The sequence below is a fragment of the Bos javanicus genome, chromosome 3, assembly GCF_032452875.1.
Source record: "Bos javanicus breed banteng chromosome 3, ARS-OSU_banteng_1.0, whole genome shotgun sequence".
NCBI classification, from domain to species: Eukaryota; Metazoa; Chordata; class Mammalia; order Artiodactyla; family Bovidae; genus Bos; species Bos javanicus.
Genome location: NC_083870.1, coordinates 101,584,902 through 101,602,147, shown reverse-complemented (window position 1 = coordinate 101,602,147; position 17,246 = coordinate 101,584,902). Strand labels below are relative to the sequence as shown.

At 50.9% G+C, this 17,246-nt stretch overlaps 1 protein-coding gene across 3 annotated transcripts; it reads right to left on the bottom strand.

Moving 5' to 3' along the window:
• Positions 1 to 268: 268 nt before the first annotated feature.
• Positions 269 to 17,158, bottom strand: TMEM53 (transmembrane protein 53). 3 transcript variants are annotated; one of them, XM_061412155.1, is made up of 3 exons: positions 17,002 to 17,158; positions 5,035 to 5,156; positions 269 to 1,808 (listed from the first exon to the last, which is right to left on the bottom strand). In XM_061412155.1, the coding sequence occupies exons 1-3, from the start codon at positions 17,060 to 17,062 to the stop codon at positions 1,107 to 1,109; spliced, it is 885 nt and encodes a 294-aa protein (XP_061268139.1). In that variant the 5' UTR covers positions 17,063 to 17,158; the 3' UTR covers positions 269 to 1,106. The 3 variants fall into 3 exon arrangements, with proteins under 3 accessions (XP_061268139.1, XP_061268138.1, XP_061268141.1); XM_061412154.1 differs by having other exon boundaries at positions 16,972 to 17,151; XM_061412157.1 differs by lacking the exon at positions 17,002 to 17,158 and adding an exon at positions 12,416 to 12,584.
• Positions 17,159 to 17,246: the final 88 nt, after the last annotated feature.

The following is a 17,246-nucleotide window of genomic DNA, read 5'->3' as shown; positions in this document are numbered from 1 at the left end:
AGCCCATCCCTGCCCCCCAAGTCCCTTGATCACCACAGTGTGCTAAGTCACTTCAGTCGTGTCTGACTCTTTGTGACCCTATGGACTGTAGCCCACCAGGCTCCTCTGTCCATGGGATTCTCCAGGCAAGAATACTAAAGTGGGTTGCCATGCCCTCCTCTAGGGGATCTTCCCGACCCAGGGATGAAACCTGCGCCTCATGTGTCCTGCTTTGGCAGGCGGGTTCTTTACTACCAGCGCCACCTGGGAAGGGATCACCACAGTAAGCTCAATCAATCAACACATATTTATTGAATGCCTACTATGTGCCAGTATTGTGCAGCAGTGACTGATAGGATGATAGATGATACAGAATTCTAAGGCTGAAGCCACTACTCCTGTCTACAGAGGATCCAAGTGGGTCTCCCTCAAGGAGATGAAGGCCAATGGTTCTGGTCTTCAGGACTCCTGACTCAGCTTGTCCCAGCTCCCATCTGGTGCTGCTATCTTCCTGCTCCCCACACCGTCTGCCCACTCCACACACATCTTGCAACTTCCCTGGGTCCAGTGGCTTCCTGGCAAAGTGTAGTAGATCCTGGACAGAGCCCCCCACCTGTCAGCTCCCCATATGGCTTCCACCTCAGACTCCCTGGCAATGAGAAGCCTGAGTGAACTGCCAAGTGGGATCCTAGGGGATGGTGCTCCGGGCTTGGGGGGGCTTTACCTGCCCTTCCAGGTCCTGGGAGCACAGATCACAGCCCCTGCCCCAGCCTTCCCCTACCTTCTGACACCTCCCTGCAAAGCTCACTTTCCATTCAAGGAATCAAAGATCAATGTTGGGGCTCAGCCTCACCCCACCCCCAGCTTTATTAACCCTTCACAGTCTAAATGCCACAGGAATCAGCAGCCTGACTGCTGCACTTAGCAAACACAAGCGCAGCAAGGCTCCTGCAGAGACCTGCACAGGCACTACTGCCCCCAGGATCCTGGGGTCAACAGACGGACACGGCCCCCCAGGACAGAGGCCCATGGGAAGTCTCTACCTGGAGGACCACAAAGACCCCGAGAGCTGCAGGGAGCTGTACCGGTAGAGGACCCCACCCATGGACGTAGGTTGTGGGGAAGAGTCAGGCATTTATTTCTGGAGCAGAAGTGAGGTGGGGAGGGCAAGGACCTGAGCAGTGGACACAGCTGTGCATGAAGTTGATGCAGAGGGTAGTGTAGTAAGTAGGGTAGTCGCGGAGGTGGCTGACGTGTGCAGACGACACGAAGTCCACGGAGCGTACCAGGACCTGGTGTGCCAGGCGTGCCTCCACCATGCGCTCCACATCCCGGGCCAGGACCACCTCGTCGGCCCTGGAGTAGAGGTAGAGCTCGGGCCAGCGAGAGGCTGCGTCGAGCAGCCTGTCATAGAAGTGCGTGTGGAAGAGGGCAGTGAGTGGCGCGAGCAGGACGTGGAACAGGAAGGCCACCAGGGTGAAGGCCACCAAGAGCAGCAGGCGCAGCGCGGCAGGACGGTGCTCTAGGACGACTGCCAGCGCCCGCAGAGCCCCCAGCAGGTTGCTGTCACCGGGACCGCTGTCAAAGATGGTGCCCACCACACGCAGGTGACAGAAGCGCTGGTGGGTCTGCAGGAGCTCCAGCACATATCGGTACAGCATGACGCCAGCGTTGCTGAAGACGTGGAAGAGCAGGGGCTCCTTCTCAACCTCGTAATCAAAGAGCAGCTCAAGCAGCTTCTGGGCCAAGACACGAAGTGAAGGGATGCCCAGGGTCTCGGAGAAGAAGACCATGTGCCAGGGGGCTGTGTATCGGATGACGATGCAGCCCTGGGGAGAGGAGAGAGGCCCGGTTGGTCCTCGGGGATGGGGTAGGGAGGAGAGGTGGGGACCAGCTAAGGTCAGAGGGTCCAGCAGCTCTCACTTCCGCAGCCCATACGCTTGGAAGTCCTCCAGGCCCTGCTGCAGCCTAGGTGCACGCTCACCTCTCCTAGACACAGGTGCCTCCCAGAGGGGAAGGGCCACTCCAGGCCCATTTGTCGAATAATTGCTTCATGCTGCCCTTGAGGCCTAGAGCCCAGAGCTTGCTTTGGAGACCTCTGGGCTGACCAGAAGGAAGCCTTCTCACTCTGGTCTGCTGTCTCCCTCCCACCCACGACCTTGTACCCTCATCTGATCAACTCTGGCACACAAGGCCTCACTGCCTGGTGACACCCTGCTGCAGCCACTCTGCTCTGCACGGTCCCTGCCTCCCAGGGACAAGCAGGTTCCCCCAGGAGGCCCAGCACCCAAGACACAGCCTGCAGGCCCAGCCTTGACCACTAGAGGCCACTCGTGAGCTAGGCCCACATGGCCTCAGTCTCTGGCCACTGCTACCTATCTCGCAGGGTCCTGTCTGGTTCTGAAGCCTGGGATCACTCCTCGCTCTCCCTGAAATTCCAAGTACAGTAAACGCATTATTCCTCAAATTCTAAAATAGCTAAAACATCTCTGGGCCTCTGTATCCCTCAATGCCTGGGTCAAAGTACACCTCAAGGTCCTCACACAGATCCCCTTCTAGGCCAGTTAGAGAAGGTGACCAAAGCCACCCTGAGTCCTAACCCTCTGCCACTAATGCGTGCCAGACACACAGGGCTCTTTGTCAGGGGACTCTGAGTTAGGCAGGCCCTGGGGTCAGACAGTTCTGGGCTCAGTTCCTGGGACCAGCATCTATAAACAGTAGAGCTGAAGAGCAATTTAACTCATCTTTCTGAGTCTGTGTTCCCTTCTGTAAGCTGGGACAACATCCATCTCATGGGATTACAGTAAAATTCATTGAAGAAAAAAAAAAGTATCTCCAGTGCTCCCAAACAGCACTTGGCACAGAGTTCCAGCTAAGAAGAGCAGTCATTAGTGGTGGCAGGAGTAATAACAAGGAGAAAATTTTATGGGCGCAGTACCTGAATGACCCAGAGCCAAAAAAAGACAGTCAGCTGAGGTTACCCTGCCACAGCCCCCTGACCTCCTCCCCTCTGGCTGGCTGTAATCACGTGAATGGACCTTACCACTCTTCCCAAGACTGCAGCAAGGGGTCACGGGTGCCACCTGGCCCCACAGCTCTGGAAAACTTCACAAAGCGCTCTGCTCCAACTCCCCAGGGGGTGTGAAATGTCTTTCCACCCACCTTCAACCTACACACACTGCCAATGAATACAAATATACTCCACACCACCACCACACACACGCGACTCCTGGGACTAAACACAGCCTCTATCTCACACCCCTTAGCTGCAGATGCCCAAATAATGAAGTATTAGGAGTTTGGGGTTGGAAAAATTTCTTCTCTACCCCCATCTCATCCTTCTGACCAGAAGGTAAAAGCACCCCTTCCTTTCCCAGGTGACCCCCACAAGCAGCCCTGCCCCCTCAACTCCTCTGCCTTCCCTGGGATCATTTTTTCTCTCCACTCAATCACTTCCTCCCCGTGCCTTCCACCCCAAGAATGTCCTTCCTGTCTCCCTCGTCACCAGCCCATTTCCCTAAGACTCTCTTCCTCTGGATTCAATCATGCTCCCCTGAGTTTATTTCTCTTCCTGTGGCCTCTCCTCCTTCCCACTGTGGATCCTCTTCATCTCCTGCTCCTCAGATCCTGGCCTCTTCTCCTTGCTCTCTACACACTCCCTGGGGGAATCTCATTCAGCCCAGAGCCTAAGGTGTCACTTCTAGTGCTCCCTGTGTCAAAGGACACACCCACCTCTACCAGGGATCGGCTGCAGGGAAGCCTGGCATTACCCTGGACCCCACCTATGCCCGTGCCCACTCCCAGTCTCTCATCCACCGATCACTCTGCCTCCTAACAAGCCCCTTGATTCATCAACTTCCCTCCACCGGCACCACCAGCCTCAAGGTTCCAGCCACTGCAACAATCTCACTTTGCAGCCTCCAGCCCTGGCCTCCTGAGTCCTTTCTCCACTGGGCAGGGAAGGACTCTGAGAAACACAAGTCTAACATCACACCCCAGCCTAAATCCCCTAAGGACCCTCCCAGCCTCTTCTCTTCACACTTGCCCTTCCTTTTGTCCTCTGTTCTGGCCATACTCACCTATTTCTTGGCCTCCGCCTGCTTTCAAGGATCTTAGTCTAATGGAGAAGTCAGACAAAGAGCCTCGCCCAGGGAGTAGAATTCAGAAGCAGCTGAAACTACTTAAGGAGTAAGGCGATGCCAGGGCACCAGGCTTGCTGGCTGAGGGGAGGCCTCCAACTCCCATCCTATTCCAGGGCCACCACACTCCTGGGCACAGCGCAGACCTGGGTCAGTGGACGGAGGCTTGGGGAGGGGGCCCTAGCTGGCCCTTCTCCCAGGTGACTGCCGCTCCTCCTCAGTGCAGGGCTTCCAGCTCGGGGGGTGGGCTGGGGAGTGGTCTGTACTGCCTCCCTCCCTAGGGAGGCCTGGGTGAGGAGGGCAGGGCCAGGCCAGTGGCCAAAGCTGTGAAAGGGGTACTCAGGCATAAGAGGCCCTCCCAAGGCTCACTCCAATCACCGTAATCTCTATATCCAACTCCCGTGAGGCCTGAGATGATGCAAGGAAACCTCAGGCCTGAATTCTTCTCCAGAAGACCCTTCTACCCTGGAAACATGAAGGTGCCATGCTCAACCTTAAGACAGAAACTCCTGGTGAGACAAGGAGGAGGCCCCAGGAGTCCACACTATGCCCAGCACACCCGGCCCAGGCTCCTGCTGCCCAGAAAGACTTGAGGTCTGGGCTGATGCCTCAGCCAGGAGCACAGTGGAGATGGTCTGCCACCGTGGGGCTTGGGGCGGAAGAAAGGGGGAGGGCAGGGGGCTGGAGGGGACAGACTAGGCCACAGAGTTGGCTGCAAAGAGTGATAATCCTGCCCAAGTCCCCACATGCCCAGCATCTTCCTCACAGGCCAGTCCTGGTGCCATTCCCAGGCCTGTCTGGTCCCTGACTGGTGGTCAGCCTCCACGGCAGCCTGGAGATGAGGGCAGCCAAGGCTGAGAGGGACCCTCCAGAGGGGCCCCAGAGCACTGGGAGTCCACACGCCTGCAGTACTCACCCTTTTGTGATAGATGGCGCTGTACTTGGCCAGGTTCTTGTCGGAGCAGCCTCCCCAGCCCAAGAGAATCACCAAAGGCAGTCGAGTCCCAGCCTCCTTCCCACCTTGGTCAGGGCTGTTCTCTGAAACACAAGCAGGGTAGGACTGTCAGCCGTGAAGTTAGGGTGTGGGATGGGGTGACTGGCCCATCCACTTCCTAGCAGGGAAGTGCCAGGGGCCAGGCCTAGGTAGGCATCCTTCCAGCCCCTGTGCCTCAGGTGCCCGGGAGGCTCCTTCCTCTGTCCTTCACTTCAACTGGCTTTCAGGCTTCTCAGATGGCACTGCACGGTAACTGGAAAAAGCCACCTGAGGGCCCCTTTCTTTTCTTTCAGAGACACAGCCCAGGTGAGAAAAATGAAAAAAACACTTCCTCCATGCAATTTCACCTTCTAATCCCGGGATCAGCATACCATAGATATTAATACAAGCCATGGGCTGAATTCTACCCATGATCTGTTTTCATATGACCTTTGAGCCAAAGATAAAAGTGCTTTTTACATTCTAAAATAGTTTTAGAAAAAAAAAATCAAAAGAAGATTTTGTGGTGTAAAAATCATGAAATGTAAATGTCCACAAATAAAGTTTTATTGGAACACAGCCCAGCTCATTCATTTACATAATGTCTATGGCTGCTTTCAAGCTGAAACAGCAGAGATGAGTAGCTGCAACAGAGACCACACAGTTCACAAAGTCTAAGGTCTAAGGTACAGCCCTTTACAGAAAAAAGTTGGCTGGCTCCTGTTCTAATTCCACGGACAGATGGAAGAAGGGGGTTTTAAAGAGAAACCGATAGGGCAGTGTAGGTGGTGAAGTGAAGCAGACTGACTCTGGGGGCCCCTACCAAACCAAACCCTGTCCTGACAGAGAGGAATAACAGTCAGTATTTACTGAGATTTAACCCTCATAGCACACTACAGGGAGAAGGAAATGGCAACCCACTCCAGTGTTCTTGCCTGGAGAATCCCATGGACGGAGAAGCCTGGTAGGCTGCAGTCCATGGGGTCGCACAGAGTCGGACATGACTGAAGCCACTTGGCAGCAGGCAGCACACTACAGGGAATATTATTACAGAAGAGGAAACTGAGGCACAGAGTGGTTAAGCTACTTGCCTAAGGAAACACAGGAAGTGCAGAGCTGGGAAGCCGGTCCTGACTCCCCATCCTAACTAACCCATTGGAGGTGTTCTGGGCCGCCAGCCCCGTCCACCACCAGAAGTACATCTTGTCCCCTGATGTGCCGAAGCACAAGCCAGCTGCCTCCTCCATGGCTGCTTCTGGAGGCCTCCCCGCAACCATGTCAGTCAGGCCTCCTCTCATTTTTTCCCACCAAGGAAGTACTCACACCCCTCGGGGTGACTTCTGTTCAGGGACTGTCTGTTGCCAGTTATCTGCCCTCCTGAAAGGGCCAGGGTTTACTCTTCCAAGGATCAAGCCACTTGGCTATGCTCAGCTGCCACCCAGAGATTTATGGATGCTGGTGGTGACCTGGCAACAGTAAATTTCAAGGCTAGTTAAGAAGATGGTAAACATAAATCACTAACCTTTGGACAAAAGGAAGACAACAATTTCCTGTGGAAATTAATGTGATTGAAAAGTTCAGTGTTTCTGCTCTCCGGTGGTGGTGACTCTGGCCTTTGGAGATTAACTGCCCAAGCCCACGGGGATCCAGGGCTGGGCTACAATTCAGCCTGGAGCAGGAGCTGCCAGCGCCTCAGTCCCATGCTGACCCCTGCCAGCCCTCCCAGGCTCCCCTGACACTGACCTCAGCCTCCAATAAGAGGGATGGTTCCACAGCTCTAAGTCAGGCCACTCAAAATACTGTCTCCAACTTTCTTGGCCTGGTCCTTGGCCAGGGCAGTGGTTCGCCTGCACTGGCCTTTCTCTGCAGAGGCCCAACCTTACTGGCGATGGCTACCCATAAGGCTCAGGCTGCAGCCACCTCACGGGTGGTGATCAACAGCTACCATTTGGATCCACCTTTGACCATCTGAGGTCCAGCCACTGGATTTCTGAGACCTGCTTCTATGCAACTGTCTGAGTATGGACTCCCCTCCCCCAGCACTTTCCTATGGTGCTCCCCTCCAGGTACCACCACCAAAATATCAGCAAAGGGTTAGGGGGTTCATCTCAAATAGAGAGAAGGCTGAAGGAGGTCACATCCCCTGGTGACTGCCCTGACCAGCAGGAGTGGCGCATTCCCAGACAGGGAAAGTTCAGACACTTCCACTGGCTCTCTGACCTGCCCCTCCCACCATGGCTGGGCTCTACAACTCCCCTTTGTTCCACCTCAGATTTTCCTGGCACCCTTGGATTCACCAACGCAGGTAGGAATGACTTCACCAGACATGCCTCTCACAAAGAAACTCAGAATACGGACACCCTGGACACTCTGCCTCTTACCGGAGCCCAAGCTTTTCGTAAGGTTCCTAAAAGGAGGGAATTCGTGCCCCAACTCCAGCTAGGCCCTCAAGGCCGCCTCTCCTGAACCACGAGGTGCCCCTCCTACCCAGGGGCATCTCCCGTTCCCCCAACACAGTCTCCTCCCAGGATCCCCTTCTCCATGCCCTTCCTAACTTGGAGCTTTGTCATGACCCCCTCCCACTGGAGCCACGCTACCCATTCAGATTCTAGACATGAAGTGCTATCATCCAGAAAAGTCCAAGGTGCTCTGAGACCACGGCTGAGAGAGTGATGGTGACATGTTTGCTGTGCTGGTCTTGAAGGACCATAGGAGCATGCCAGGTAGAAAGAGGGCATGAGCAGGGGCAGAAGGTGATGGAGATGTTACAGTCACTCTGGAGCACAGCAAGCAGTCCTGGGAGGCTAGAAGCCTGGATGAGGGAACAACAGTGTGCAGGAGAGCTGCTAAGAGTGGGAATGGGGGGCCTGATCCTGAAAGGCCCCCAGGCCATGCTTACGAGTCAGGATTTTATCCGGAGCAGTGGAGAGCGAATAGATTCTGGAACTGGGGGAGTGGCAAGATCCAATCTATACTGATTAATGGCTTGCACAATTATTTGAATAGCATCTGTCACCCCTCAGCCAGAAGGGTCCCTGAAGGCAGGAACCAGGTTTGTCACACTTAGTGCCACATTCCTCGTGCCCAGGACTGTAGCTGGCCCGTCCAGGCACTCAGCAGAAACGTGCTGAATGAATGAACACATGCTTGCAAAGTGAAGGATGGATCCAAGGAGAAAGAGCTGGCATTTCTCTTGTTACCCATTGCCCTTTCCAGAGTAATAAAAGTAATTGCTATGGCTATTGTTATTTATTGCCACATCCGGATCCTGTGATTCCTCCACCCTCTGTAAGAGCCCCTGCTCCTTTTATGTTCCTCCCATTGGTCACCACCCTCTCCCCTTCCCACTGCTGACATCTCCCAGCCTCTGACCACTGCCCCTCAGGCACTGAAGACTCAGGCACTGGCCCCCATCTCCCATTTCTACACCAAGACGACCATAGCCCTGCAAAGGCAATCAAACCCACCTCAGTCCTAAACCATCATAAACTTCTCTGAATTTCGCATCTCCTTCCACCCCTATCTTCCCCTCTTTCCCATCACCAAGAAAAACAATAACAGCAAAAAGAGAATTGTGTCAGACACTATTCTAAGCACTTAAAAAAATATATATATATATTTATTTATTTGGCTGTACTGGGTCTTAGTTGCAGTATGTGGGATCTAGTTCCCTGACCAGGGTTCAAACCCTGGCGCCCTGCATTGGGAGCACAGAGTCTTAACCACTGGATCACCAAGGAAGTCCCTAAGTACTTTATATATCAATTCATTTAATCTTCACAACAATCCTATGAACAAGGTACTGTTCTTGTCTCATTTTACTGATGAAAAACTAAGCCACAAAGATAATAAATAATTGGTCAAAGTCACACAACTAATAAGCAGTGGAGCTAGATTCCAAACCCAGGTGGTCATCACCATTATCCCGGCTGGCCCCCTGGGTAAAAAAAAAAAAAAGCCCCCAGTCTTAACCAAATCTCTTTCCACTTAGCTCCAAACCTGCACCTTTGGTTTTCTCTGTACATCAACAGATCCAGCACTGACCTCTTCCACCTGCTCCTCCTCACGGACTGGCCACCAAAGTCAGAACCTCAACACATGCTGCCTCATTTGGTCCCCCCACCATCCTAGGAGTTAACTATTATTGCTATCCCCATTTTACAGATGAGAAAACTAAAACACAGAGACAAGAAGGCTCTCTCCCCAAAAACAGAGAGCCAGGAAGTGGCAGAGCCAGCATGCCCCTCTGAACCACCACACCACATTGCCCCCTGCCTCCAGGACTGCACACACGGTCCTCACTCCCCAGCCCAGATGCTGATAATCCATGTTCATGCTTTGCTAATGCCCATGCCCCCTGCTGAGTCAGCTCACTGCTGACATCCAAGAAGTTCCCCTTGATGCCCTCTCCAACCCCTTCTCACCACTCCCCTAAATCACTAGACAGGGCTAGATGCCCCTCGTCTATACATCACAGCACCACCACCACCATCCCACTGTGCTTACCCACTGCGCTGAAAGGTGCCATTAGGAATAAGACAGAGATGACTGTAACATGCGAAACAATAGACAGTAAAGGCCTGAACCAGGGCAGTGGGAGACAAGTAGGAAGGGGGAGGGAAACGATAGGAAGAAAAGAATCACAACAATTCTGGTATGTGTAGCAAAAGCCTCAAAAACATGCAATCTTTGACTTAGTGATTCCACTTCTATGAAAGAAAAATGCTTAATCTATGACAGAAATATTCAGGAATATCTTAAGCAGATCATAGACATAAATATAAGAGCTAAAACTATAAGACTCTTAGCAGAAAATGTAAAAGTAAATCTTTGTGACCTTAGATTAAGGAATGGTTTCTTAGACATAACTAAAAGGAAAAGGAATACAAGAAAAAAACAGACAAACCAGGACTTCACCAGCATTGAAAATTTTTGTACATCAATGGATACCATCAAAAAGCTGAGGAAACTGACAGAATGGGAGAAAATATTTGCAAATCATATATCTGATAAGGGTTTGTTATCCAGGATATATAAGAATTCAACAATGAAAAGACAAATAACTCAACTTTAAAATAGGCAAAAGATTTGAAGAGACATTTCTCCAAAGAAGATGCATAAATGGCCAGTAAGAACATGAAAAGATGTCCAACATCACAGTCATCAGGGAAATGAAAATTAAAACCACAATGAGACAGTATATTGGATCCATAGGATGGCCATAATCAAAAAGTCAGATAACACCAAGTGTTGAGGATAAGGAGAATTCAGAACCCTCATATACTGCTGGTGAGCGTGCAAAAAGGTACATCCACTTTAGAAAGCTGTTTGGCAGCTCCTCAAAAACATTAGGCAAGAAGTTTCCACATGAACCAGTACCTCTACTCCTAGGTATAAGACCCAAGAGAACCGAAAACATATGTCCATACAAAAACGTGTACATGAATGTTCATTGCAGCAATATTCATGACAGCCAAAAAGTAGATACAATCCACATACCTATCACCTGTAACAGGTGAATAAAATGTGGTATATCCTTTCAATGGAATACTACTTGGTGATAAAAAGGAATGAAGCACTGTTACAACATGGGTGAACCTTGAAAACATGTTAAGTGAAAGAAGCCAGACACAAAGACCATACATTATATGATTCCATTTATATGATTTATACAAAATGTCCAGAATAGGCAGATCCATAGGGCAGAAAGCAGATGAGCGGCTGCCAGGAGCTGGGGGCAGGGGGAAATGGGGAGAGACTGCTAATGGTTCAGGGTTTTTTTTGCAGATGATGAAAATGTTCTGAAATTAAATAGTGCTGTGTGTACAATCCTGTGAACATCCTAAAAACCAACGAATCACACATTTTAAAAGAGTGAATTTTACAGAATGTGAATTATATCTCAATATTATTATTTTAAAAATGAATAATAACACATTAAGCAAAAAAGCAAGTTGCAAAGAGTATGTACAACAGAATCCTATGTACATACATACATGCACACCTACACATACTTATGCACAGAAAAAAAGCATCAAATATTGATAGCAATTATTCCTGGGATTAGAGGCAATTTCTTTTTCATGATTTTTTAAATTCACAGTCTAAAAATCCATTGGTATCACTTTTGCAATGAGAGGGTTAAAAAAAAATTTTTTTTAAAGGTTGGGGGGTATCCAGCAGAGTCAATAGTGGTGAAGAAGTCAAAGAGATCATGGATGCCCAGAAGTTCCTTGGCAAGGCTCCTCAAGCCTGACACTTCTTAAGTACCCCACATTTAATCTCAGGGGCTCTCTGTCCTCTGGACTTTTCTCAACAAATGACACTGACACCGATAATACCAGAATTACAGATACATACTATATTGTACAACAGTTCAAGTCATAAAACTGGAGCATAAATTAGATTGTGTATATCCCAGGGGCATGTGGGGAAGACAAAGGAAAAGGCTGACAAAGAAAAAGGATTTGTGGAACAATATGTGCTTTTCATCAGCAAGCGGGACTCAGAATACAAAGAACTATGTTTTCTTCTTAAAATGCAAAGAATCAAAGGATCCTCAATTTCCTTTACTCCCAAGAAATACTTTCTTGAGTCTTAGAGTTCCTATATTTAATCCAAATTAGTTCATTTTAAATTTACTTTTTTTTTAACCTTTTGGAATAATAGTACAGAAGAGTAGCATGGTATCTAGGAGTACCGACCATATAAACCCTATCTGGGTTCAAATCTCTGTCTCTGCCACTAATAACCATGAAACAGACCTTGAGCTAGTTCTCTAAGGTTTAATTTTCTTAACTGTGAAATGAGGATAACAGAACATAAGACTAAACAAGAAAATGACTACTGAGGGCTTAGCATTTTTACCCTAGCACAAAGGAAGAGTTCAATGAATTGAAGTTATTACTTCATGAGGAATGCATGCTCACTGTAGAAAAAGTAGAAAATGAATATCTTATACAACTGGAATCATACCGCTTTGTAATCTGCTTTCTTCCATTTAGCAATGTATTGTGAACATCTCTCCCTGTCGGTTTATATATTTCTACACCATTCTTTTTAGTGGCTGCAGAGCAGCTATAGATATTTCGTAATTTATGGTGACCAAGCTCCCATTATTGGACACAGTGTTGTTTCTAATCTTTTGCTGTTATAAAAGTACTTTAATGGACATCTCTTTCTTCATGCATGTCCTTAACTGTTTCCGAGAAATGGAACTGTCTTCAGGCAGCACTTCCTGATGGCAACTGAAATATGCATACACAAGCTTTGGAGTGAGGCTCCTGAGTTGGAACCTGGGATGACTTGGGGCAAGACACTTTACCTCCTGTTGAGCTCCTGTTCCTCATCTGTAAGATGGGATAAGAGTACTCCAGATCTCACAAGGTGGTCATGCTGCTGCTAAGTCGCTTCAGTTGTGTCCGACTCTGTGCGACCCCATAGACGGCAGCCCACCAGGCTCCCCCATCCCTGGGATTCTCCAGGCAAGAACACTGGAGTGGGTTGCCATTTCCTTCTCCATTGCGTGAAAGTGGAAAGTGAAAGTGAAGTCGCTCAGTCGTGTTCGACTCTTAGCGACCCCACGGACTGCAGCCTACCAGGCTCCTCCATCCATGGGATTTTCTAGGCAAGAGTACTGGAGTGGCTTGCCATTGCCTTCTAGAGTAATAAAATCATATGAGGGGTTCTTGCTGAACCTGGCGTGTGAGCAGGGCATGGTCAACAGTGTAAGCCCAACAGAAACCACAGAGACCTCAGGCAAAGGGTCCTTGAGGTCTGGAGCTCAGATCCAGGGCCTAGCATGACACTTGGCATAAAGCAGACAAATTAGGAAGGGTTTCTATTAATGAATGAAAGAAAAGAAGTCATGATTCAAAAAATGAACAAAACTCCTCTGCTCAGAAAAAAAAAAAGCAGCCCTGGGGTTCACACAGACAAGAAGAGTCTAGTTCAACTCGGCACCTGGGCCTGTGAGGCCTCGTCGGTGTGACAGCTCTTGAGGTTTTCTCTCACCCCTGCTCCTGAAAGCACACCCCGGCCTCCTGCCAAGGCCACACTCTTCTGGGCCCCGCTCAGTCCCCCAGTGCTCCAGCTCTGCGCCTTCTGCTGCTCCCTATCTACAGCTGCAGGTCCAGCTTGGGCCACTCTTCTCCAGGAAGCCACTGACCCCTGCAGCCCACCATGGTGGTCCTAACTACAGTCCACCCCATACTGTTTCCCTGGCGCTGGGAGAAACTTCCTGGGGGTCAAGACAAGCTCTTCATTTCTTCGACCCCAGCCAGCGCTCAGCCCAAGGGTAGACTGACAACGAAGCCTGGGCTCACAGCAGACCTATCGCTTGCCTTCTCTGTGACTCCCCGGAAGGCTAAGAGTGAGCCCCTTGTCCCAGCCCCATTAATTTTGTAAATCAATTATTTGTAAAAATGTTTATGGAACCTGAGAGCAAGAGGATGCCTTTAAGAAGTGCCTGTGCAAGCCGCAGAGGGGCCCTAGGGGCCCTGGGGCAGGACTTGGCTGACCAGTCTCTGGCTGGGAGGAGGGGCAATGCAAGCCTGGCCTGGATGGCAGAGCACCTCGGGCGGGGCCGGAGTACTGCCAAATGTCTCCCTTCAGCTCTTCGGGCACATCTTCCTTGCCAGGCTCTGGCAACAGTGAGCCAAACCCTCCAAACAACACGACAGGGATCCCTGCACTGGGGGTCCTGAGGACAGAACCTTCCCCAAGGAAATGAGAGAATACCCAACTCTCATTAGGAGGGTGAGGGGACCACTGGTCAAAGAAGAGTGGGTGGGAAGAGGGGAATGCCAGGTCAAGGGATCAGCTTCGGCAAAGGACCAGGTAGATGATCCTTGTTAGGCCCAGTCAGCCACAAATAACTGCCTGGTGGGAATTCCAGCAGAAGGACCCTGAGTGATGAAGGGCCCCAGATCTGTAGCTGCCTTCCCGCTAAGTATGTGCCAGCAGCAGCTGCTCGCCTCTCTATCAGCTCACAGCAGTGCCAGGCTCTGTGGCTCTAAAGCTCAGTTATGGGGGAAACGCAATTCCAGAAACCAAATATGACCGTCCTACACACTTCTGCACCTTTAAACAGTAAGTGCAACAGAGAGACAATCTCCGGACCCCCAAAGACTGTCGCTCTGTGAAGCCACATCAGCCAGGAAGGGAGCTCTCCACAGACAGGAAGCAAAGAGATGTAGGGGGTCACAGTGCTGTCACTTCCTTCTGAGGGGTCCTATAGCCTCGAGTTTGGCTCTGAGGTATGCACTTGGAGAGGGAAAGGCATGATGAACCAAAGCCAGTGCAGAAGGCAATCATAAGGAGAGGGTTATTAGAACCACACCAGAGGAGGAACAGCTGAAGGCCTTGGGGGTGTTTTTCTTGGAGAAAAGAGATGAAGCTGTCATCTTGAAAACAGAGGAAGACAGACTACCTTGCTCTGTGTTGTACCCACCATGACCTCCTAGCCCTGCAGTTACCACATCATTGTGAAACCACCTCCTTCTAAATACTGTCCTCCCAGAAGCACAGGTCCTTGCAGGGAGTCTGTGTGTGAGTCACTTCTGAGGAGACCAGCAACTAGCCCACAACCAGGACACAGCAAATGCTGACCTGAAAGCAGATGTGACAGGAAGGCCTACTGTGGCTCAAGAAAGGGAAGCTTTCTAACAATCCAGCTGCCTTCAACAGGCCAGGATATGTGGGAGGAAGTATCCTGTCGGGGAAGGGTCTGGAGCTAACAGCAAGCTCTCATGACAGGAGAAGGATGCAGGACAAAATGGCCCCCTGAGATTTCTTCCAATTCTAGGACCCAGCCCCTTGAGGCAGGGGGAGAGCCACCAGGGGAAGAAATGTACTGAGAGCGCACGCGCCAGGCTGCACACACAGGAGCACACATACCTGCTCCACGTCAGTCACTACTTCATCAACCCTCAGTGCCGTGAGGTAGGCGCTCTTATCACTTCCACTTTACAGTCAGGGAATCTGAGGCTCAGAGAGGTTCAATAACTTGCCAAAACCAAAGAAGAGCAAGAGGTAGAACTGAAACGCAAAGGCTGCCCACTGGGGCTGAGGAACAAACTTCTGCCCTCTTGGCCACACAGAAGGCAGCTCCAGGCCTTTGCAACTAAAGGTGCTCCAAGGGCAATAATCTTTTAAAAAATTATTTTAAATAGTTTTTTTTAATATTTTATCTATTTGGCTGTGCCAGGTCTTAGTTGCAGCAAGTGCCAGGTCTTTAGTTGTGGCATTCGGGATCTAGTTCCCTGACCAGGGACCGAACCCTGCCCCTGCATTGGGAGCCTGCAGTCTTAGCCACTGGACCACCAGGGAAGTCCCCAAGGGTAAAAATGTTAATTGACTTCATCTCCCGCTGATGCCAAGACTTTCAAAAGCATTTTTACATCTATAAGCCCAAGAGCCCTTGGCCACAGATCTGGCTCTAGTGAAATACAACTGGTCTGGGGCTACCTGCTCTGTCAAAAGCCTAGGGGTTGCACTCCCCTCTTAGACCCCATCCAAGGAACACAAGCTGCTATGCAAGGGGTCTGGGAAGGCTCTCTTGAAGGAAGTAACATCTGAGAGAAGCGTTATATGATGAACCAAACATGGGAGCGGGCAGAGTGGGGCAGCAGAGAGGAAAAGGCATTCCAGACAGAAGAAACAGCAGGAGCAGAGAGAAGCAGGAATGGTGTGCAGAATCACAAGCAGCTTGGGGAAGCCGAAACACAAAACTCAAAAGTGAACAGTGAAAGGATATAGTGAACAAAGAGGTAAGCAGGGGCTGCTAAATGATGGACTCTGAATGCCATGCTAAGGAATCAGGACTTGATTTATCCTGAGGGCAAAAAAGTCACTGTAGGGTTCTAGCTAGAATAGTGATAAGATCAAAGCTTTGCATTGGGAAGAGGGCTGGGGTGGCAGAAGAGGTGAGGTGTGGCTGGTGGTAAGACTGGAGGTGTGAAGGTGATGTGGAGTAAGACAGGCAAGACCTGCAGCTTGAGCTGGGCTGTATGACAAGGCTCCTCTACCATAATTCACTCCCAGTCCGAGCCAAACTTTCCATTCTCTGGAACCCCAATCCGACTCACAGGCTACTAATTCTGTGGCCCTGCCACACTCCTTTCTCGAATATGACTGTAGGGAGGAAAATAAAGCTAATCACGAAACTCACTCAGTGCCAAGCATTATGCTGGGTCCTTTACACAAACAATCTCAGTTGTGCAACCAACTACCGTCAGAGGGAGGTTACTGTTGGTACCCCCAACTGTGCAGATGAGGAAACCGAAGTTAAGAGCTGGAAGCCTACCAACGGTCAGGTCACGCAGCTACTGAAGGGAGGAGTGGGGATTTGAGCCGACTTCTAACTCACAGCAGAGACGGCTCTGCTGACTATACTGCCAAGGAGAGTGCAGAGGAGGGAAGGGTGAAGGTTCTGTGTCCTGGGCTTCTCCATGGACCCTGGGGAAAACAGTGGATGGAATATAACGAGTGGAACCCCCTAAGCACAACCGCCAAGAAAGGATAGCAGTGGGAAACCCGACTCCAAACAAAGAAATCTGGATGTCCCCTGTCCTCGGCAGCCTTCAGTTACTGGGAAAGAAGCGAAAGCTTGGACCTGAGAACTAAAGAGACAGAAAAAAGGGTCCCAACCTGGTCGGGGGTGGGGGTGGGCGGGGGGCGTGTGGACTCCGAGAAGGGGAGGGGCTCGGACAGGGAAAGCGCCCTGGGGGCGGGGCTTGCTAAGGGGCGGGGCTCTCTGGACCCGACAAAGTCTAAGGACCTGCGGGACCCTATGAGGAGATGGGCCGCGGGAGGGCGGGGCCGCAAGAGGGGCGGGGCCACAGCTGTGCTTGCAACCCACGGACTCCTTAGGTCACCTACCCACGACTGGACCCAACCCTCGTTCCATACCCTGACTCCGGCAGGGCTGATCCGGGATCTCGATGGTGTAGTCCAGCTGGGCTGAAGCCATGGTGAAGGAGCCGGCCCTCGGCTTGGGCCTCCGGCCGGAACTCCCGCTCACGCGCCTGCACCTCACCCAAGCCTCTCCTGGGCACCGCCCAATCACCACCCACCTCCCTCGACGCTACCCAATCCCTGAGCCGCGCTCTGTGACCTCTCTCCCTAGCAACCACCGGGTGTCTCCCGGAGCCTCT